Consider the following 24,019-nt stretch of genomic DNA (forward strand, 5'->3'; position numbering starts at 1 on the left):
CCAGTTTACTTACCGATATCTGATCAAGAAAGCCTTATCGAAATTGCAACAAGCGGTTCTGTGAAAATTTTACTTAATCAGAAGCCACTGCCAAATTTCTGGAAATGGCTGCAATCAAAGTTTCTTGCCCTTGGCAATTCACGCTGTTAAGACACTAATGCCCTTTGTAACCACGTACCTATGTGAGAGTGGATTCTCGGCCCTCGCTAGCATGAAAATGAAATACAGGCACAGACTGTGTATGGAAAATGATTTAAGACTGAGACTCTCCCCAATACAACCCAACATTGCAGAGTTATGTTCATCCTTTCAAGCACACCCTTCTTATTAACCTGTGGTGAGTTATTCACAATTTTCAATGAACAAATAAGGTTTTATAAGCATGATGGCTAAATAAAGAGCAAAATGATTGATTATTATTATGTTATTATTTGTGCCCTGATCCTATAAGAGCTCAAATAAAAGACCAAGTTGATTTGTCACGTGCGCTGAATACAACAGGCAGTACAGGAAAGGAATGAGCACGCACCCCTGAGGGACTCCAGTGTTGAGGATCAGCGTGGCAGATGTGTTGCTCCTTACCCTCACCACCTGGGGCAGCCGTCAGGAAGTCCAGGATCCAGTTGCAGAGGGAATTGTTTAGTCCCAGGATCCTTAGCTTAGTGATGAGCTTTGAGGGTACTATGGTGTGGAATGCTGAGCTGTAGTCAATGAATATCATTCTCACATAAGTGTTCCTTTTGTCCAGGTGGGGAAGGGCAGTGTGGAGTGCAATAGAGCACTATTACATAATCCGTGGATCTGTTTGGGCAGTATGCAAATTGGAGTGGGTCTAGGGTTTCTGGGATAATGGTGTTAATGTGAGCCATTACCAACCTTTCAAAGCACTTCCTGGCTACAGATGTGAGTGCTATGAGTCTGTAGTAATTTAGGCAGGTTGCCTTTGTGTTCTTGGGCACAGGGACTATGGTGGTCTGCTTGAAACATGTTGGGATTACAGACTCAATCAGGGATATGTTGAAAATGTCAGTGAAGACACCTGCCAGTTGGTCAGCATATGCCCGGAGCACACGTCCTGGTAATCCGTCTGGCCCCGCAGCCTTGTGTATGTTGACCTGTCTAAAGGTCTTACTCACGTCGGCTACGGAGAGCGTGATCAGACAGTCGTCCGGAACAGCTGATGCTCTCATGCATGCCTCAGTGTTGCTTGCCTCGAAGCGAGCATAGAAGTGATTTAGCTCGTCTGGTAGGCTCGTGTCACTGGGCGTCTTGTACAAAATGAGTTTCAAATAATGCGAAAAAAACACATAATAGCATAATTGGTTGGGCGCCTGTAAAACTGCTGCCATTTCTTCTGGTGCCATTTTGACAGAGCATCTTTGTCACTTCCCACAAGCTGGGTTCTGCCAAAAACTCACACTCATTCTTATGTTTAAGAAATAGTGCGTGTGTGTGGCAGGCTTACAATGATGGCAAAAAAACACTGGCCTCTGGTGCTAGAGGGGCTGGAGAGTGAATGTCTGAAGGGGTACGGGACAATGAAAAGTTTAGGAACCACTGGCATATACTATATATAGTGTACATTACTGCTCCCTTTTCAACAGCGTATTGTGATGAACCGTTAGTAACTACCTATCTTCCCTGGGATATAGTCAATCCCCCCCCCCGATCCTCCTAACGGGACAGGGGCCAGGGCTCACTGCTGGTGCCCAAAATAACCCTATATCAGAATGCCCAGTTCCCTGGCCAGAGATAGGATAGCAGCCAATCACACCCCCAGCTGCCGGAGTGCTGAGAGACTCCTCCCTGCTCAGTGACTCCTCCCTGCTCAGTGTCTCCTCCCTGCTGAATGACTCCTCCCTGCTCAGTGACTCCCCCCTGCTGAGTGACTCCTCCCTGCTGAGTGACTCCTCCCTGCTGAGTGACTCCTCCCTGCTCATTGACTCCTCCCTGCTCAGTGACTCCTCCCTGCTCATTGACTCCTCCCTGCTCAGTGACTCCTCCCTGCTCATTGACTCCTCCCTGCTCAGTGACTTCTCCCTGATGAGTTACTCCTCCCTGCTCATTGACTCCTCCCTGCTCATTGACTCCTCCCTGCTCAGTGACTCCTCCCTGCTGAGTGACTCCTCCCTACTCATTGACTCCTCCCTGCTCAGTGACTTCTCCCTGCTGAGTGACTCCTCCCTGCTGAGTGACTCCTCACTGCTCATTGACTTCATCCCTGCTCAGTGACTCCTCCCTGCTGAGTGACTTCATCCCTGCTCAGTGACTCCTCTCTATCTATCGCTGACAAGAACACAACACATTACACATAACAACAGGCTGCTGAGAGACTCCTCCCTGCTCTGTGATTCCTCCCTGCTGAGTGACTCCTCCCTGCTGAGTGACTCCTCCCTGCTCATTGACTCCTCCCTGCTCAGTGACTTCTCCCTGATGAGTGACTCCTCCCTGCTGAGTGACTCCTCCCTGCTCATTGACTTCATCCCTGCTCAGTGACTCCTCCCTGCTGAGTGACTTCATCCCTGCTCAGTGACTCCTCTCTATCTTTCGCTGACAAGAACACAACACATTACACATAACAACAGGTTGCTGAGTGACTCCTCCCTGCTCAGTGACTCCTCCCTGCTGAGTGTCTCCTCCCTGCTCATTGACTCCTCCCTGCTCATTGACTCCTCCCTGCTCAGTGACTCCTCCCTGCTGAGTGACTCCTCCCTGCTGAGTGACTCCTCCCTGCTCATTGACTCCTCCCTGCTCAGTGACTTCTCCCTGCTGAGTGACTCCTCCCTGCTGAGTGACTCCTCCCTGCTCATTGACTCCTCCCTGCTCAGTGACTTCTCCCTGATGAGTGACTCCTCCCTGCTGAGTGTCTCCTCCCTACTCAGTGTCTCCTCCCTGCTCAGTGTCTCCTCCCTACTCAGTGTCTCCTCCCTGCTGAGTGACTCCTCCCTGCGGAGTGTCTCCTCCCTACTCAGTGTCTCCTCCCTGCTCAGTGTCTCCACCCTACTCAGTGACTCCTCCCTGCTGAGTGACTCCTCCCTGCTGAGTGACTCCTCCCTGCTCATTGACTCCTCCCTGCTCAGTGACTTCTCCCTGATGAGTGACTCCTCCCTGCTGAGTGTCTCCTCCCTACTCAGTGTCTCCTCCCTGCTCAGTGTCTCCTCCCTACTCAGTGTCTCCTCCCTGCTGAGTGACTCCTCCCTGCGGAGTGTCTCCTCCCTACTCAGTGTCTCCTCCCTGCTCAGTGTCTCCACCCTACTCAGTGACTCCTCCCTGCTGAGTGACTCCTCCCTGATGAGTGACTCCTCCCTGCTCATTGTCTCCTCCCTGCTCAGTGACTCCTCCCTGCTGAGTGACTCCTCCCTGCTGAGTGTCTCCTCCCTACTCAGTGTCTCCTCCCTGCTCAGTGTCTCCTCCCTACTCAGTGTCTCCACCCTACTCAGTGACTCCTCCCTGCTGAGTGACTCCTCCCTGCTGAGTGACTCCTCCCTGCTCATTGACTCCTCCCTGCTCAGTGACTTCTCCCTGATGAGTGACTCCTCCCTGCTGAGTGTCTCCTCCCTACTCAGTGTCTCCTCCCTGCTGAGTGTCTCCTCCCTACTCAGTGTCTCCTCCCTGCTGAGTGACTCCTCCCTGCGGAGTGTCTCCTCCCTACTCAGTGTCTCCTCCCTGCTCAGTGTCTCCACCCTACTCAGTGACTCCTCCCTGCTGAGTGACTCCTCCCTGCTGAGTGACTCCTCCCTGCTCATTGACTCCTCCCTGCTCAGTGACTTCTCCCTGATGAGTGACTCCTCCCTGCTGAGTGTCTCCTCCCTACTCAGTGTCTCCTCCCTGCTCAGTGTCTCCTCCCTACTCAGTGTCTCCTCCCTGCTGAGTGACTCCTCCCTGCTGAGTGTCTCCTCCCTACTCAGTGTCTCCTCCCTGCTCAGTGTCTCCTCCCTACTCAGTGACTCCTCCCTGCTGAGTGACTCCTCCCTGATGAGTGACTCCTCCCTGCTGAGTGTCTCCTCCCTACTCAGTGTCTCCTCCCTGCTCAGTGTCTCCTCCCTACTCAGTGACTCCTCCCTGCTGAGTGACTCCTCCCTGCTGAGTGACTCCTCCCTGCTCATTGACTCCTCCCTGCTCAGTGACTTCTCCCTGCTGAGTGACTCCTCCCTGCTGAGTGACTCCTCCCTGCTCATTGACTCCTCCCTGCTCAGTGACTTCTCCCTGATGAGTGACTCCTCCCTGCTGAGTGTCTCCTCCCTACTCAGTGTCTCCTCCCTGCTGAGTGTCTCCTCCCTACTCAGTGTCTCCTCCCTGCTGAGTGTCTCCTCCCTACTCAGTGTCTCCTCCCTGCTGAGAGACTCCTCCCTGCTGAGTGTCTCCTCCCTGCTGAGTGTCTCCTCCCTGCTGAGTGATTCCTCCCTGCTGTGTGTCTCCTCCCTGCTGAGTGTCTCCTCCCTGCTCAGTATCTCCTCCCTGCTGAGAGACTCCTCCCTGCTCTGTGATTCCTCCCTGCTGAGTGTCTCCTCCCTGCTCAGTGTCTCCTCCCTGCTCAGTGTCTCCTCCCTGCTCTGTGATTCCTCCCTGCTGAGTGACTCCTCCCTGCTCAGTGTCTCCTTCCTGCTGAGTGTCTCCTCCCTGCTCAGTGTCTCCTCCCTGCTCAGTGTCTCCTCCCTGCTGAGTGTCTCCTCCCTGCTCAGTGTCTCCTCCCTGCTCAGTGTCTCCTCCCTGCTGAGTGTCTCCCCACTGCTCAGTGACTCCTCCCTGCTCAGTGACTCCCCACTGCTCAGTGACTCCTCCCTGATGAGTGACTTCATCCCCGCTCAGTGACTTCATCCCTGCTCAGTGACTCCTCCCTGCTCAGTGACTCCTCCCTGATGAGTGACTTCACCCTGCTCAGTGACTCCTCCCTGCTGAGTGACTTCCTCCCTGCTCAGTATCTCCTCCCTGCTGAGAGACTCCTCCCTGCTCTGTGATTCCTCCCTGCTGAGTGTCTCCTCCCTGCTCAGTGTCTCCTCCCTGCTCAGTGTCTCCTCCCTGCTCTGTGATTCCTCCCTGCTGAGTGACTCCTCCCTGCTCAGTGTCTCCTCCCTGCTGAGTGTCTCCTCCCTGCTCAGTGTCTCCTCCCTGCTCAGTGTCTCCTCCCTGCTGAGTGTCTCCTCCCTGCTCAGTGTCTCCTCCCTGCTCAGTGTCTCCTCCCTGCTGAGTGTCTCCCCACTGCTCAGTGACTCCTCCCTGCTCAGTGACTCCCCACTGCTCAGTGACTCCTCCCTGCTGAGTGACTTCATCCCCGCTCAGTGACTTCATCCCTGCTCAGTGACTCCTCCCTGCTCAGTGACTCCTCCCTGCTGAGTGACTTCACCCTGCTCAGTGAATCCTCCCTTCTCAGTGACTCCTCCCTGCTGAGTGACTTCATCCCTGCTCAGTGACTTCATCCCTGCTCAGTGACTCCTCCCTTCTCAGTGACTCCTCCCTGCTGAGTGACTCCTCCCTGCTCAGTGACTCCTCCCTGCTCAGTGACTCCTCCCTGCTCAGTGACTCCTCCCTGCTGAGTGACTCCTCCCTGCTCAGTGACTCCTCCCTGCTCAGTGACTCCTCCCTTCTCAGTGACTCCTCCCTGCTGAGTGACTCCTCCCTATCTCTCGCTAACAAGAACACAACACGTTACACATAACAACAAGAACAGCGGGCAGGGCTTTGATTGCAGGGTAGGACCTGTATCCTATAAAAGTGATCTGATTCTGTAGCTGTTGCATGTTTGTTGGTCATCAACTGCCAAGTTTGTAGTGACACTTTCTGTGCTGTCAAATTAGAGATGAAGGGTGAAAACATTTATTTAACCAAACCGTGGTCCTTTTAATTACAGTGTGAGGCATTGTTATGTTTGAAAAGGTTTATCCTGTTCCTCTTCATGTTGTAGTCCAGCATTTCTGGCTCAAATTAGATCCATTGTATTGATGCCTCTGGGTGCCCCACTGTTAGAGATTGCAAACACAGGTGAGATTATAATCTGGGTCTCAGATTGACAGATCTAGGACAGGAACCATCACAAAATGACAGAGTTCAGAACGTTTAGAACGTTCCGTCTACATCGATGCGTGGCATTACCAATGGCAGGGAGGAGTATATCCACCCCTGTAAAGATAGCACGAGTGCTCATCTTCCTCGGTGTAATCCCTGCCACTCTTTCCTGGTTTTCCTGAAAGGCCATAAGGATTTATGCCACTAGAAAATAACAAAACATTGTTCAGCTCGCGTGTTTTTGTGGCTAACTATGGACTTGCGTACATGCAGCCATGATAACAATTACAGAAAACACAAAAAGGGTGTACTTACATGTAGATTCTGAAATTGAAAAAGTAGTAAATACATCTTAAAAACGATGATAGATTAAATTCTGTTTTATCTCCACTTCAGACGTGTTTATGTCGAGCCACTGTATGGGAATTGTGTTGGGATATGTGTGTGTGTGTGTTTGTGTGTGTGTGTGATATGAGGCGAAGGACAGGCAGAGCAGGGTTTAGGGCCTCCCATTAAGGGCGTCCCAGAGGCTGAAGTGGGGCCTGTCCATTAACACGTCCTCAGAGACACAAAGATGTGTCTGGTGGGTGATAAAGCCCATTGCCCCACACCCTCACACTCTCCCTCCACATGCCACAGCCGCGGCCAAAGCCGCTGAGAGATGGATGTTGCCTGCAGGGTTTGGGTTAATTCCACAAATTCAATTCTAATTCAATTCTCTCTCCCTGTGAATTCCATTTAATTCAATTCAGATTCCAGGTCAGTATTTGAATTCTGAGATGGTTCAATTTCTCTCAATTCCAGTGTTAGGTCAATTATAATAATTAAATTCCCGATTCAATATTATATTTACATTTAAGTCATTTAGCAGACGCTCTTATCCAGAGCGACTTAATATTAACCCCAACATGTCCACAAATTAAAATTCCCTCATGCTTTGAGGCTGATCATGTAACTGTTCAGACAGCCTAGCTATACTGGAATTGTAGATGTACAAGTATAAATTATTTAAAACATATCCTGAAGTACATTTTTTATACTACAGTATGTGAATTAAGTCCATCAACTGGCAAATGTAAAAATATTTAATTCCAACATAATTAAAAGTTTCCAAAGATTTTGATTTTACAAATCCAATTCAATTTCAATTCAAGTCCAAACAGTCCAAACAGTCTATTTCCAATTCAATTCCAATTCCATAACGTGAACTGTTGAAATTGAAATTGAATTCAACATAAATTCTCCACTTCATGAGTGAATTCAAGAATTGAATTAGAATTTCAAATGAAATTGAAATCAATCCTATCCCTGGTTGACACATGTTGCCTGGTAGACTTTTCAGGGATGGGTGAAGGGCTGAGGTGGTGTGAGGGGACGAGTGACTGGCGTGATGGCAGGTTGGTGGCGCCACGTCCTTTCAACTCCCCCGCCTCACTCTTCAAGACACCCACCCATTTCACATGCCCCCCTAGCTCCTCTAGCCACTCTAGCATGGTCCGTGTCTCAGAGGAAACCGGGTGTCGGAGTCACTCACCTTTCTGTCATGGGGGTTCGAGGGGCTGGGGGGCATATCTAACGTGGGGTGGCATGCAGTGGCATTGCTCTGGGCTGACATCACCCTCTTAGGCCCGATAAGTGTTGTCTACACGAGGGTTTAGTCATGGAAAAGCATCTAAACCTGTCCCATTATGTCAGCTACATATTTTGAACAACAATCCCATACTACTCCGATAAGCTGATGTACTATATGTGTGAAATTTCCCCTTGCTGAATTAATATTGTCTGTAATAAGTGACTGCCATGACCTGTATGGGACCTTGTCGCTTGGATAAAGCCTGTGGACACAGTTATTTATCTTAATGGCCCCCCTTCTCTAAGATAACAGGCATAGGATGAGCTCACTGTGCGGCAATGACAAGCCAATGAATGTGCATGAACTGTACACACTTAAAGCCTGTCGCATGCTTCCCAGTTGAAACAGTTTGCGTATATGTTACGCAGAAATGTTGTTGTGAAGTTTTTGATTGTTTTGGTGTTCGGTAGGTTTTTATGATGGCGTTTAGTTGAGGTTTTTTTTTTTTACTTGAGAAATACTGCACCAAACATCTTAGTTAAATCTAAAATTGTGAGACTAAGACATCCTCGGCATAAATGTCAGAATTTATTACAGATTTATCTAAGATTATTCAGACTATTTTGAGGAAGCGTATAATGGCTATGGTGTCTCAAAAGGGACAAACAGTCAAATTACTTTTTCCCCCAGATTTTTCAAGTGAAGGTCTTTTAAGGGAGTATTTGTACATGCATTTATTATGGATCCCCATTAGATGTTGCCAAGGCAGCAACTACTCTTCATGGGGTCCAACAACATTAAAACAGTTCAGGCAGTTGACATTACAGTACATTTCACAACAGATTTCACAACACATTAAGTGCAAAGCACAGGCCACCTAGCCTAGTTCTGCTAGGAGCAAACCGACCCTCGTATGGGGTCACCTTAAAGAGGCAGCATATTGGTACGAGATCCAATCATTTTCATTTTTTTTAGGATCTTAGGCCCCATCAAGAAACCATGGCTCCTAACCCCTAAGCACAGGTAGATTTGAAAGAATCATCTAGGTATGAGCAATATGGTTGCAGCTCCATCTTGCCCTCCATCTTCATAAGCTAAGTGGATTTTTTTGCCATATTGCCTAAACATATCCAATTACTTCAGCTTTACACAAGTGCCTAGGTGTTAAGGAGCTAGGTGTTGTTTCTGGATGAGAGCCTTACAGCGTTATCTTGATGTGTTGTTTCTGGACGAGAGCCTTACGGCGTTATCTTGATGTGTTGTTTCTGGACGAGAGCCTTACGGCGTTATCTTGATGTGTTGTTTCTGGACGAGAGCCTTACGGCGTTATCTTGATGTGTTGTTTCTGGACGAGAGCCTTACGGCGTTATCTTGATGTGTTGTTTCTGGACGAGAGCCTTACGGCGTTATCTTGATGTGTTGTTTCTGGACGAGAGCCCTACGGCGTTATCTTGATGTGTTGTTTCTGGATGAGAGCCTTACGGCGTTATCTTGATGTGTTGTTTCTGGACGAGAGCCTTACGGCGTTATCTTGATGTGTTGTTTCTGGACGAGAGCCTTACGGCGTTATCTTGATGTGTTGTTTCTGGACGAGAGCCTTACGGCGTTATCTTGATGTGTTGTTTCTGGACGAGAGCCTTACGGCGTTATCTTGATGTGTTGTTTCTGGACGAGAGCCTTACGGCGTTATCTTGATGTGTTGTTTCTGGACGAGAGCCTTACGGCGTTATCTTGATGTTTTGTTTCTGGACGAGAGCCTTACGGCGTTATCTTGATGTTTTTTTTCTGGACGAGAGCCTTACGCCGTTATCTTGATGTTTTGTTTCTGTTTTCTCCCCAGGCATTGCCCAGATGGGTTTGAATGTAGGAAGGCAGGAAGGAACCCTAACTATGGTTACACCAGCTTTGACAGCTTTGGTTGGGCGTTTCTCTCCCTCTTCCGGCTAATGACACAAGATTACTGGGAGAACCTCTATCACCAGGTCAGTAAGGACACCTGGAAATGGTCAGCTTTATTTCAAACAATCTCCTAATTCAGGTCATAGTCTGAAAGATCATGTGTCCATCCATCCCTCCTCAGACTCTGCGGTCAGCAGGAAAGACCTACATGGTGTTTTTCGTGGTGGTCATCTTCCTGGGGTCATTCTACCTGGTTAACCTGATCCTGGCTGTGGTGGCTATGGCCTACGAGGAACAGAACCAGGCCACTATCCAGGAGGCCTGGCAGAAAGAGAGGGAGTTCCAGCTGGCCATGGAGTGCCTCAAGAAGGAAGCGCAGGTAAGACAGAGTTTCATGTCGTCATTTAATGGCTAATGCTTTGGGAACTTGGACTGTAGACATACAATTGAAGATTTCTTTAAATTGGTTATCAGGTACTGGTATGGGACTTCTGTTAATTTGAAATGAGACAATATACTGAAAAATGACTATCTATAGCTGTTGGCCCTAGGATTCTGTTCAACAGGCTAACATAGCTTTGATAGACCTAAAAGACTCAGGTTCGAAACCCAGTCAGTCATACATGAAAATGTTTTTCAATGCAAATCTAGGTAAAAATAAATGAACTGACACTTTGCCTTCCAACGCTACTCAGAAAGCTCAAGACACAGATTCATTGATTTTCCTGGACCTGTCCCCTGGCCTGGAGTTGCAGAGCAGGAGGAGAAGTCTAGAGGGGCTGGTGGAGGAGACGGAGAACGAGGGAGACGTGGAGAAGGGAGACGTGAAAACATTAAAGGTGGATACAGTGGATGGGGGCAGGGTAAATATCATAATTATGTATTCGTAATGGATTGTTATTTAATCATGATGTTTCATCATGGATTAAACATTATGGATAAATACAAACATGCTGAATCTGAAGTAGAATTTCAGGTTTTGTAGAGAAGTATGTATTTTGGTATATAGATTTTTCACCTTTCTGAATCTATAGTGATTAAAGGCAATCCTAATTTGTGAAAGAATTATCTGATTTCCAGGGTTTGAGTCAAGTATCTTACTATTTTCTAACAGAAGACGTCCCTACCATATAGCCCACTCAAAACTATTTCTCCACTCCCCCACCAGCCGACACACCCCCTCCTCATCCGTACCATCTCCACGCGCACTAGACGAGGAAGCAACGTCAGTATATTTAACTTCAATCGCCGGAACAAAGACTCAGAGGGTGACTTTGCCGACGATGAGCTCAGTGTCCATGGGGACAATGAGGGGACACACAGTCGTGCTGGGTCCCTGGTGGTCCCGTGGAGCACCAGACGCAGGCCCAGTACCTACAGCACGGGCAGCCGGGGTTCCCAGGTCTTCCTCAACATCAATGGGAAGCTGTTTGTGGCCATGGACCAGAACGGGGTCACCCCGCAGGGCCTCCCAGCATGCACCATTGAGAGGGTCAAGGAGGAGAGTGTGAGTACTGAGTTTGATGTTTAAAAGTTTTAATGTCACGTGCACAAGTATAGTGAAATGCCTTTCTCACAAGCTCCAAACCCAACAATGCAGTATTCAATATCAATATAGCATTCAAAATAACACAAGGTAGAACAAACACACGCAAGAAATACAAATAAGAAAAAGAACACAAGAAAGTAAAAAGCTATATACAGGGTCAGCTCCAATATTACCATATGTACAATGTGCAGGGATACTGGAGTGATAGAGGTATATATGTATAGGGGTAAGGTGACTAGGCACCAGGATATACACTGATTGTACAAAACATTATGAACACCTTCCCAATATTAAGTTGCACCCCCTTTTGCCCTCAGAACAGCCTCAATTCGTCAGAGCATAGACTCTACAAGGTGGCGAAAGCATTCCACATGGTTGCTGGCCCATGTCTACTTCAGTGCTTCCCACAGTTGTGTCAAGTTCCCTGGATGTCCTTTGGGTGGTAGACCGTTCTTGATACACACGGGAAGCTGTTGAGCATGAAAAATCCAGCAGCGTTGCAGTTCTCGACACACGCGCCTGGCAGCCACTACCATACCCCGTTCAAAGGCACTTAAAAGTGTTGTCTTGCCAATTCACCCTCAAAAATAGCACACATACACAATCCATGTATCAATTGTCTCAAGGCTTAAAAATAATGATTTACCCTGTCTCCTCCCCTTAATCAACACAGATTTAAGTGGATTGAACAAGTGCCATCAATAAGGGAACATAACTTTCTCCTGGATTCACCTGGTCCGTCTATGTCATGGAAAGAGCATGTTTTGTACACTCAGTGTATGATAAACAGATTAGCAGCAGTGTAAATCATGATTGTATGTGAGTGCGTGTGCATGTGTAAAGTCAGTATACATATGTGTTTATGTTACAGTATATGTGTGTTGGAGTGTCAGTGTGTGTGTGAGTGTGTAGAGTCCTTAGAGTGTGCATAGAAACAGTGCAAACATACAAATTAAATACAAGGGTCAACTCAGATAGTCTGTGTAGCCATTCTGTTAGCTATGTCTTCTGTCTTATGGCTTCAGGATAGAATCTGTTCAGGAGCCTTTTGGTGTCAGACGATGCATGAATACCGCTTGCCATGCAGAAGTAGTGAGAACAGTCTATGGCTTGGGTGGCTGGAGTCTTTAATGATTTTCCGGGCCTTCCTTTCAGACCGCCTGATATAGAGGTCCTGGATGGCACGGAGTTTGGCCCCATTGATATATTGGGCTGTCCGCATCACCGTCTGGTATGGCTGCTGCCATACCAAGCAGTGATGCAGCCAGTCAAGATGCTATCAATGGTGCAGTAGTATAACTTAAGGTTCTTATGCCAAACCGTTCCAACTTCCTGAGGGGAAGAGGCTCTGTTGCTCCTTCTTCATGACTGTGCGCGTTGACCATTTTAGTCCTTAGAGATTTGGACACCGAGGAATTTGAAGCTCTTGACCTGCACCACTGCAGCCCTGTCAATGTACAACCGTCCGGACCCGCGGCCTTGCGAGTGTTGACCTGATTAAAGACCTTACACACAATGGCCCCAGAGAGCGAGATCACCCAGTCCTCTAGGTTGGGGGGGACCTCACGCACAGTGTTGTTAATGTCGAAGTGTGCATAAAATGCATAGAGTTCATCTGGAAAATAAGCATCGTTGGGCAGATCACGGCTGGATCTTCCTTTGTAATCCTTAATGGACTCCGATGCCCTGCCACATCGGAGTCTGTGTAATATGATTCCACCTTATTCCTATATTGTCCTGCTCGTTTGATGACTCTGTGCAGGTCGTAGCGGGACTTCTTGTACTTGTTCATGTCCTTACCAGTAGGCTCAGAGTCGTCTGTGATAGCCCTGTGTGCGGTAGCCCTGTCCTTTATCTTAGCGCCAACCTCTGTGTTAATCCAGGGCTCTTGGTTGAGGAAGCATCGAACCTTCTGTGGGGTCAACATTGCCTATGCATTTCCATACGAAGCCGGTGACGGAGGTGGTTAACTCATCGATGGATATCGCCGGGGTGTCGGAATAGATTCCAATCAGCGCTAGCAAAGCAGTCCTGTAGCATAATCTCTGATTCTGACTACCATTTCTTAACAAAGTGAGTCACAGGTACTTCCTGTTTAAGCTTCTGCTTGTAAACAGTACGGAGTCATGATCTGATTTGCTGAATGGCGGACAAAGGAGGGCCTTGTATGCTTGTTGTGGGTAGAGTAACAATGGTCTATGACTTTATTGTACCTTGAGGCGAAGGAGACGTGTTAATGGAAATAGGGAATCATGTGTCTTAATACCACTGAGTTAAAATAGCTAGCGACAAGAAAGGCAGCCTCTGGGTGTAAGTTTTCCTGCTTGTTTTTTTTTCCTGCCTTGTACAGTTCGTTAAGTGCCAGATTGTTATATTTCTTGTCCTGAGGTGAAATGTATACAACAGTCACAATAACAGCTGAAGACTCCCTAGGGAGGTAGAAGGGTCGGCATTTGACCATTGGTTATTCCAAGACAGGTGAACAATGGGTTGAGACTACCACTGCGCTCAAGTCAGCACACCATGTGTTGTTTATGAAGAGGCAAAAACCTCCCCTCCTTAATTTCCCTGACTCTACTGTCCTGTCCACTCGGTGAATGGAGAATCCATTGACCTTCTCGAGTTGTCCGAAAGTCATGTTTCAAAAAAGCAGAGAATATTGCAGTTACGAGAGTCACGTTGGTAGCCAATCCGCGATCGGAGATCATGCATTTTATTATCATGTGACTGTACAGTGGCTTGTGAAAGGATTCACCCCTCTTAGCATTTTTTCTATTTTGTTGCCTTACAACCTGGAATTAAAATAGATTTTGGTTATGTACCATTTGATTTAGACAACATGCCTACCACTTTGAAGATACAAAATATTTTCTATTGTGAATTAAACAAGAAATAAGACAAGAAAAACAAAAAACTTGAGCGTGCAAAACCATTCACCCCCCCCAAAATCAATACTTTGTAGAGCCACCATTCTCAGCAATTACAGCTGCAAGTCTCTTGGGCCATGTCTCTATAAGCTTGGCACATCAAGCCACTGGGTTTTTTTCCCATTCTTCAAGGCAAAACTGCTCCAGCTCCTTCAAGTTGGATGGGTTCCGCTGGTGTACAGCAATCTTTAAGTCATACCACAGATTCTCAATTGGATTGAGGTCTGGGCTTTGACTATGCCGTTCCAAGACATTTAAATGTTTCCCCTTAAACCACACGAGTGTTGCTTTAGCAGTATGCTTAGGGTCATTGTCCTGCTGGAAAGTGAAACACCATCCCAGTCTCAAATCTTTGGAAGACTGAAACAGGTTTCCCTCAAGAATTTCCCTGTATTTAGCGCCATCCATCATTCCTTCAATTATGACCAGTTTCCCAGTCCCTGCAGATGAAAACATCCCCACAGTATGATGTTGCCACGACCATGCTTCTCTGTGGGGACGGGGTTGGGTTTGCGCCAGACATAACGTTTTCCTTGATGGACAAAAATCTGCCGATTAAAAACATCCCACAGTATGATGCTGCAACCACCATGCTTCACTGTGGAGAAGGTATTCTCAGGGCGATGAGACGTTTTGGGTTTGCGCCAGACATAGTGTTTTCCTTGATGGCCAAAAAGCTACATTTTTGTTTCATCTGATCAGAGTACCTTCTTCCATATGTTTGGGGAATCTCCCAAATGCCTTTTGGTGAACACCAAACGTGTTTGCTTATTTTTTCTTTAAGCAATGCCTTTTTTCTAGCCACTCTTCCATAAAGCCCAGCTCCTTGGAGTGTACGGCTTAAAGTGGTGCTATAGACAGATATTCCAATCTCCGCTGTGGAGCTTTGCAGCTCCTTCCAGGTTATCTTTGGCCTCTTTGTTGCCTTTCTGATTAACGCCCTCCTTGCCTGGTCCGTGAGTTTTGTTGGGCGGCCTTCTCTTGGCAGGTTTGTTGTGATGTCATATTCTTTCCATTTTTTAATAATGAATTTAATGGTGCTCATTCTTTCCATTTTTTAATAATGAATGTAATGGTGCTCCGTGGGATGTTCAAAGTTTTGTATATTTTTTTTATAACCCAACAATGATCTGTACTTCTCCACAACTTTGTCCCTGATCTGTTTGGAGTGCTCCTTGGTCTTCATGGTGCCGCTTGCTTGGTGGTGCCCCTTGTTTAATGGTGTTAAGACTCTGGGGCCTTTAAGAACAGGTATATATATATACTGAGATCATGTGACGCTTAAATAAAGTCCACCTGTGTGCAATCTAACTAATTATGTGACTTCTGAAGGTAATTGGTTGCACCAGATCTTATTTAGGGTCTTCATAGCAAAGGGGGTGAATACATATGCACGCACCACTTTTCAGTTTTTAATTTTTTAGAATTTTTTTAAACAAGTAATTTTTTTCATTTCACTTCACCCATTTGGACTATTTTGTGTATGTCCGTGACATGAAATCCAAATAAAATCCATTTAAATTACAGGTAATGCAACAAAATAGGGAAAACGCCAAGGGGGATGAATACTTTTGTAAGCCACTGTACATTGGCCAATAGAATGTCGGGAAGAGGTGGCTGGTTTTCCCTTCACCTTAATCTCGCCAGGACTCCCCCTCTCCTGCCTCTGTAATGCTGACTCTCCTCTTGCATACCCCGAAAATTGGGTCGGAATTATAAGAAAGAGCCCAGCGCAGATAAGTCGAAGTTGCAGCAGGAATTGGGGAAGTAACTGCCAATCTGATGTTCAAAGTTATTGTCGGTTATAAAAAATGTTAGCAGACATTTCATGGAAATAAAGTAAAGATAAACGTCAAAAGAATCACAACATAGCAAAGTACATGCGGAGCTCTCAATACGGCGACTATCCAGCACAGCGTCATGTTCTGAGTGGAGTTACTTAGTTGCTTCGTGTGTCTGTGTGTGTTGTTGTGTATCTGGGTGCATCATGGGAATTCACCCTGTGGATAACTGGATAACTATTATATAAGCCTGTATCAAAGGAATGGCCAGGCTCGTATCCTGCAGAGTAGACTCAGGGCTTAGTAGCCTCTGGCTGTCTGGAGTCATTGACCAAGACCTCTGTGACACTGGTACAGCTAACAGCTCCCTCTTCCCCACTGGGCTCCTCAACATTAACACAACACACGGTTTGATTTGCTGTTTCAATACAGATGATTCACCCTACCCCGCGGAGGTGTTAGCAACTGTGTAGGAACGGAAGAGGAAAGAGCCTTAATGCAATTGCATTTTCTCTAATACTCAATGAATCACTTTCCATGCTGTCGCTGCCTTGTGTTTGTTTGTGTGTGTCTGTGTGGCTGTTTGTGTGTGAGTGTCTGTGTGTGTTTGTGTTGACAGGGTTTATTGTAGAGTGAAACAGAGCATGTGCTTATTTTTGGTCTGGATAGCTACTGTACATATCTTACATATCCCATGATATTATGCTGCTCTGCATGACCTCAAGAAAAATATCTAGGCCTCCCGGGTAGCGCAGTGGTCTAAGGCACTGCGCCGCAGTGCTAGCTGTGCCACCAGAGATTCTGGGTTTGAGCTCAGGCTCTATCGTAGCCAGCCGCGACCGGCGCACAATTGGCCCAGTGTTGTCTGGGTTGGGGAGGGTTTGGCTGGCAGGGATATCCTTGTTTCATCGTGCACTAGCGAATCCTGTGTTAGGCTGGGTGCAGTGCACGCTGACCAGGTCGCCAGGTGTACGATGTTTCCTCCGACACATTGGTGCGGCTGGCTTCCGGGTTGGATGTGGATTGTGTCAAGAAGCGGTGCGGCTTGGTTGGGTTGTGTTTCGGAGGACGCATGGCTCTCGACCTTTGCCTCTCCCGAGTCCCTACGGGAGTTGCAGCGATGAGACAGGACTGTTACTACTACCAATTGGGGAGAAAAAAGGGGTAAAATAATTAAAGAAATTAAAAAACATCTAAACTAGGGCCCTATTTGGATACTTTCAAAGGCATCCTTCCTTTTACCACAAACCTAAATCAAATGAAATACCTGAATAAAGGTGTTGGGATGCATTTAGACATTTAGATGCATTACAACTTGATCGTTAATGAAAGTCTTCAACACCAACTGATGTCCAACCCCCACGGAAATGTATTTAGCATTAAGAAAGAATCAACATAATAATCTGTCAGTTTAAGCTAGAGATATCCCTTTTTTTGCATTGGATGCATCTCGATACACCTCATCCGTCTATGTAAAACTGCTGTGAAAGGTAAGAGAGCTAGAGCCATGTTTGTCAGACCATGGGACATCCAGAAAATTGTCTTCTCACAAAATCTTCTGTAGCGTCTGAACGGTTTGGCCTAAAAACATGTATGACCCCTCTATGGAAAGATGATCTCAGGAACAAATATGATACTCTCAGGTTTTGCTCTACGACCTCCACAGGGATCAAGGGACTCGTCTGATGTCGATACAGCAGATCTGCCAACTTCTGTGTAGCATCCGTACAGTTTTGGCTACACACTAATATGACCCCTCTGTGTAAAGGTGAGACACTCAGGAAGGAAGCCCACAGGCCTCACAAGACCCGGCCGAAGGTCCCCAAGCACCAGTTTAAAAAATGTAGGGAAGGATACAGTACCAGTCAAAAGTTTGGACACACCTACTGATTTCTTTATTTGACTATTTTCTACATTGTAAAGACATCAAAACTATGGAATAACACATATGGAATCATGTAGTAACCAAAAAAAGTGTTAAACAAATCAAAATATGTTTTATATTTGAGGTTCTTCATAGTAGTCACCCTTTCCCTAGAGGACTTTCCCTCTGCGTCTCACAAAGACACGGTGGTTGGAAATAAAAATCTCAGATTTGGACTCATCAGACCAAGATTTCCACCGGTCTAATGTTCATTGCTCGTGTTTCTTAGCCCAAGCAAGTCTCTTCTTATTGGTGTGTTTTATAGTGGTTTCTTTGCAGTAATTCAACCATGAAGGCCTGATTCCCGCAGTCTTCTCTGAACAGTTGATGTTGAGGTGTATCTGTTACTTGAACTCTGTTTGGGCTTCAATTTCTGAGTCTGGTAATTCTAACGAACTTATCCTCTGCAGCAGTCCATCATTTATGTCCAAATACCTCCTTTTTGTTCACGTGTTTAGTTCACAAACTCAAATTCACGAGGGCGCAGACACTTAGTCCAGACAAAAAGTCAAAAAGTTCCATTACAGTTCGTAGAAACATGTCTTTAGGATGTTTTTATCATAAATAATATTCCAACTGGACAATTCCTTTATCTTTGGAAATGAAAAGGAACGTAGCACACTCTCACGGCCGCGTGCATAACTTGGCATTCTGCTAGACCTCTTAGTCAAAGAAGCTCTTATTCACTCTCAATCCACAGTAGAAGCCTGAAACAAGGTTTTAAAGACTGTTGACATCTAGTGGAAGCCATAGGAAGTGCAATCAGACCAAATTTACACTGTTTCTTGGATAGCCAAAGACTTGAAAACCTACAAACCTCAGATTTCCGACTTCCTGGTTGGATTATATCTCAGGTTTTTGCCTGCCATATGAGTTCTGTTATACTCACAGACATAATTCAAACAGTTTTAGAAACTTCAGAGTGTGTTCTATCCAAATCTACTAATAATATGCATATCTTCGCTTCTGGGCCTGAGTGGCAGGCAGTTTACTATGGCACACTTTTCATCCGAACATGAAAATAGCGCCCCCCAGCCATAAGAAGTTAAAGTACTGACGGGCTGTCTTTTCTCTTTGCTTATTTGAGCTGTTCTTGCCATAATATGGACTTGGTCTTTTACTAAATAGGGCTATCTTCTGTATACCACCCCTACCTTGTGACAACACAACTGATTGGCTCAAATGCATTAAGGAGGAAAGAAATTCCACAAATGAACTTTTACCAATGCACACCTGTTAGTTTAAATGCATTCCAGGTGACTACCTTGTGAAGCTGGTTGAGAGAATGCCAATAGTGTACAAAGCTGTCATCAAGGCAAAGGGTGGCTACTTTGAAGAATCTCAATTCTATCTCAATTCTCACATATATTTTGATTTGTTTAACACTTTTTTGTTAAACAAAACTACGTGTTATTTCATAGTCTTGATGTCTTCACTATTATTCTTCAGTGTAGAAAATAGCAAAAATGAAGAAAAACCCTTGAATGAGTATATGTGTCCAATCTTTTGACTGGTACCCCATATCAAGACTGTATATTGACAAAAATAACATGTTAAATACATGTAAAAAATACAAAAAATACAAAAAATACAAAGATAAATCCTTATCTTTCTTATATCTCTCAGATATAAGATAGACACTTCAGAACAAACTTCCTTTAGATTTTTTTGGGGGGGACTATCTGTTCCATGTAGTGAATATGTTATTCAATTAGTTTTTATGGGCTAATAGCAGTAAGGCGGAAATACATTTTTTGATCAAATTATTTTTGTATATATTTCAAGGGTCTTAAAATTCAAAATCAAATAGCAAAATGACCCCCGGCTTAAACATGGCTTAGACTCAAATGGTTAAGAGTTATTCATCCACAGTTATTATTCAGAGTAATCCATAACATCGCACCTTCTAACTCCAGTGCACAACAATTTGTCACAATTCAACATTTTATTGATTGACGTCCTGCAATTTCTTACAATGAGGCATGTTTTTTTTAAAGGAAATAACAGTAAGTGATACAAGAAATTACAGGTTCAAATCTATTTTTCCCCTCATCTGTAGTCATTTGTGTGGTCTGGCAGTAGACTGTTAGATAGGTAGGTTACCTAACAGGGGGACCCAGGCTGGGAACAGCAAGACCACACACAGGACAGCCAGCCACAGCCAGGGGATTTGGCCAGTAAATCTCATTGACGCAGGGGACCCTCTTGTTTTATCTGGCTCTTCAGAGAGTGCGAGTGTGTGTGTGGGCACAAATAAAGAACATTATGCTCCTCTCTCCCAGGGAACAGACTGCTCTCAGAACAGACTTCTCTCAGAACAGACTGATATCAGAACAGACTGCTCTCAGAACAGACTGGTGTCAGACCAGCATGGGTGTCGATGCACTCCACTAACCCTATCTCCATTACTGATCCTTTTTGATATCTCTTTTTCATTCTCTCTCTCTCTCTCACACACACACACACACACACACACACACACACACACACACACACACACACACACACACACACACACACACACACACACACACACACACACACACACACACACACACACACACACACACACACACACACACACACACACACACACACTGCAGAGCCAGATAAAACAGGGTCTCCTGGGTCAATGAGATTCACTGGCCAAATCCCCTGGCTATGGCTGGCTGTGTTTCTTCCCTGCCTAGGTCCCCCTTAGGTGACCTATCTATCTGCCTGTCTATTGCCAGACCAGGTATCATGTACAGTGCCTTTGGAATGTATTCTGACCCCTTGACTTTTTCTACATTTTGTTACGTTACAGCCTTATTCAATAATGTATTAAATTGTTTTTTTTCCCTCATCAATCTGCACACAATACCCCATAACGACAAAGCAAAAACAAGTTTTTAGAAAATGTTTGCAAATGTATTAAAAATATAAACTGTCTGTTTACTCAGTACTTTGTTGAAACACCTTTGGCAGTTATTACAGCCTCGAGTCTTCTTGGGTATGAAACACAAGCTTGGCACACCTGTATTTGTGGAGTTTCTCCCATTCTTCTCTGCAGATGCTCTCAAGCTCTGTCAAGGTGGATGGGGAGCGTTGCTGCACAGCTTTTTTCAGGTCTCTCCAGAGATGTTGAACCATGTTCAAGTCCGGGCTCTGGCTGGGCCACTCAAGAACATTCAGAGACTTGGCACCCAAACCACTCTTGCGTTGTCTAGGCTGTGTACTCAGGGTCGTTGTCCTGTTGGAAGGTAAACTGTCGCTCAAGTCTGAGGTCCTGAGTGCTCTGGAGCAGATTTTCATCAAGGATCTCTCTGTACTTTGCTCCGTTTATCTTTCCCTCGATCCTGACTCGACTCCCAGTCCCTGCTGCTGAAAAACATCCCCACAGTATGATGCTGCCACCACGTGATTCATGGTGCCAGGATTCCTCCAGACGTGACGCTTGGTATTCAGGTCAAAGAGTTCAATCTTGGTTTCATCAGAATCTTGTTTCTCATGGTCTGACAGACTTACGGTGCCTTTTGGCAAACTCCAAGCGGGTTGTCATGTGCCCATTTCTGTGTAGTTGCTTCTGGCAGGCCACTCTACCATAAAGGCCTAATTGGTAGAGTGCTGCAAAGATGGTTGTCCTTCTGGAAGGTTCTACCATCTCCACAGAGGAACTCTAGAACTCTGTCAGAATGACCATCGGGTTCTTGGTCATCTCCCAGATCAAGGCCTTTCTCCCCTGCTTGCTCAGTTTGGCCGGGCAGCCAGCTCTTGGAAGAGTCTCAGTGATTCCAAACTTTGACAAAATCCTGTTTCGGAGCTTTACGGACAATTCCTTCGACCTCATGGCTTGGTTTTTACTCTGATATTCCATGTAGACTGGGGGACATTATATAGACAGGTGTGTTTCTTTCCAAATCATGTCCAATCAATTGAATTTACCACTGGTGGACTGGTGGACTCCAATCCCATTGTAGAAACATCTCAAGTATGATCAATGGAAACAGGATCCACCTGAGCTCATTTTCGAATACTTGTGTACATAAGGATGTTTTCTATTTGTAATAAATGTGCAAAAATGTCTAAAAACCTGTTTTTGCTTTGTCATGATGGGGTATTGTATGTAGATTTCTGAGGACATTTAAAAACGTAACAAAATGTGGAAAATGTCAAGGGGTCTGAATACTTTCCGAATGCACTATAAACAAATGATGAAAATAAAGATACAAATCAAATCAAAAGATTCTATTTCAAAGGACTACCAATAATTTCTATTTACCCCAAACAAAAGAACAAGCACAGTTCATTGATCATTTTGAGATTGACCACCCTTTTTTTAGCATAATCAACATTTCCCGCATATCATGGTTGCAAACTTAACCAATCAACTCACTATTACCACATAAAACAGTCAAATCATCACAATATTATCTCATAAAACTGACCGATCACCACACTAGAAAAGAGGGCTTGCAATTTCAACCAATCACAACACCTTTACCACATAATAGAGTTCAATCAAGCCACATGTTAACAAACTCTTTCCCTCGTCAGTCATTTTTGGGGAGAAATTGGACAAAATCATTGCATATTGCCATGCAAAATGTCAGATTTACCACAGCAAAACCATTTTTTGTTGTTTTTGCAAATACCACAAAAAATTACACCAAAATCCTGGAGGAACTAATAACCAGAGTTATTGTCCTCTGGAGGACAATACAGTAATAATAAACCTCTTGTGTTACTTTTACACCAGGATGCTCTTAAGTCTGCTAATACAGATTTCTCTGTGTGTGTGTGTGTGTGTGTGTGTGTGTGTGTGTGTGTGTGTGTGTGTGTGTGTGTGTGTGTGTGTGTGTGTGTGTGTGTGTGTGTGTGTGTGTGTGCGTGTGTCAAATAAAGTAAAATTGTATTGATTGCGTACACATATATTTTAAAGAATGTTATCTCAGGTGAAGTGAAATGCTTATGTTTCTAGCTCAAGCAGTGCAGTAATACCTGACAATAAAAAACAATAGACACAAATCCCCAAAAATACAAATAAAGAAATTAAGAAATATCAGAACGAGGAATGTCAGAGTCCTGAATATAAATATACTGTATATAATGGTGTGTATAGACATTATGAACAGCATATGAATAGAAGGATGTGTACGGCAGTAGTTATATAGCACGAGCATTGAATAGAATACAGTATATACATATGATATACTGTATTGTGCGTGCTTGTGTGCTGCACAGACGCCCAGTAGTCTTGAAAATGCAACCATGGCAACCCACAGTAGAGACAAATGCTAAACAAACATTTGTGGCAGTTTTGGTGGAGGGGCCTGCTGCGCTCCTTTCACCAGGGAGAGATGGTGAATGGTCCGGTGGTGGATTCCCTACTTGCCAAACAGTGAGTGGGTGGTTTTATGTGAGCCCTGAGACTGGGGATGTGCGTCACACATGCCTGCCAGCCTGACTACCTGGGACAGCAATGAGATGCTATGTAATCATAGAGGGAGTCTGATTTGTGTCGGGAAGGCTTTGATTGGACTCAATATAACCCCTGTCATTCACACATTCAGCTGGAAGGAAATGTGTATCTTGTTATATCTGTGGTAAGAGGTGGACTGCTGTTATTCTGCAGAATAAGAAAGATGTAGGATGTTTGGAGGAAAATTACAATAGATCCTCCCTTAATCCTCCCTCAGCAAAATAAACAACTACATTTGAATCTCATTTACAATGTTTGACATTCATATTTGAAATCCCGGTGTAATAATGTATCAATCTGAAGTGCAGACTACTAATAATAGGTATAGGGAAATCACATGGCACTAGGGATGATATGTGTGTGTTGTGTGTTGGTATGTTGTGGCGGATGAATCTGAATTAGATGGGTAACATAGATAAATAAGATGTTTTATTTATATAATATGCTTATGTGAGATACATGTCATTAGAATGTATCCATTTGGACTATAGTGTTGGCAGTTTCACTTTTCCCTTCTCAGCTGGGGCTCAGTCATTTAGGGCCCAGAGTGGGGAGAGGTCAGACTTGTATTTTACATGTCTCTGGTGCTATGCAGAATATCAGAAAGGGAAGAGGACAGGATGGAACATTGTCTTCATATGTGAATGTATCTGTTAAACCATGTGAAGGGATGCCGTGATTAAGAGGGAACCAATTAATTGACTCCACAATGTCTGTGCGCAAGTCACTCCCCTCAGTGACCTTGCCCAGGAGTGGGGAGAAGAGGGGTTTTACTTGAGATGGGAGTAGATATAGTTGACAATTGAGTTATACCTTGGATGAGGTAATGTTTTTGGTACTATGAAGTACCAGGAACCAGATTAGAACCTCGTTTTAGAGACCAAACTGAGCGATAATTTATA

The 24,019-nt window shown here is 45.2% G+C and overlaps 1 protein-coding gene and 1 long non-coding RNA gene across 4 annotated transcripts in view; one reads left to right on the plus strand and one right to left on the minus strand.

Moving 5' to 3' along the window:
* Window positions 1–24,019, plus strand: part of LOC118361769 (sodium channel protein type 4 subunit alpha-like) — a 202,105-nt gene that overhangs the window by 74,245 nt on the left and 103,841 nt on the right. For 2 of the 3 annotated variants that reach the window (XM_052483777.1, XM_052483775.1), the window contains 4 exons: window positions 9,417–9,558; window positions 9,657–9,854; window positions 10,171–10,338; window positions 10,644–10,982. In XM_052483777.1, the coding sequence (XP_052339737.1) occupies window positions 9,417–9,558; window positions 9,657–9,854; window positions 10,171–10,338; window positions 10,644–10,982 (847 nt within the window). The remainder of the gene's footprint in view (window positions 1–9,416; window positions 9,559–9,656; window positions 9,855–10,170; window positions 10,339–10,643; window positions 10,983–24,019) is intronic. The other variant, XM_052483776.1, reaches the window with a different exon arrangement.
* LOC118361770 (uncharacterized) lies at window positions 5,810–6,466 on the minus strand. Its single transcript, XR_004821056.1, has 3 exons — window positions 6,319–6,466; window positions 6,091–6,207; window positions 5,810–5,957 (listed from the first exon to the last, which is right to left on the minus strand). It is a non-coding gene; the product is annotated as an uncharacterized LOC118361770 (long non-coding RNA).

Source organism: Oncorhynchus keta, chromosome 28 (assembly GCF_023373465.1).
Source record: "Oncorhynchus keta strain PuntledgeMale-10-30-2019 chromosome 28, Oket_V2, whole genome shotgun sequence".
In the NCBI taxonomy this organism is placed as follows: Eukaryota; Metazoa; Chordata; class Actinopteri; order Salmoniformes; family Salmonidae; genus Oncorhynchus; species Oncorhynchus keta.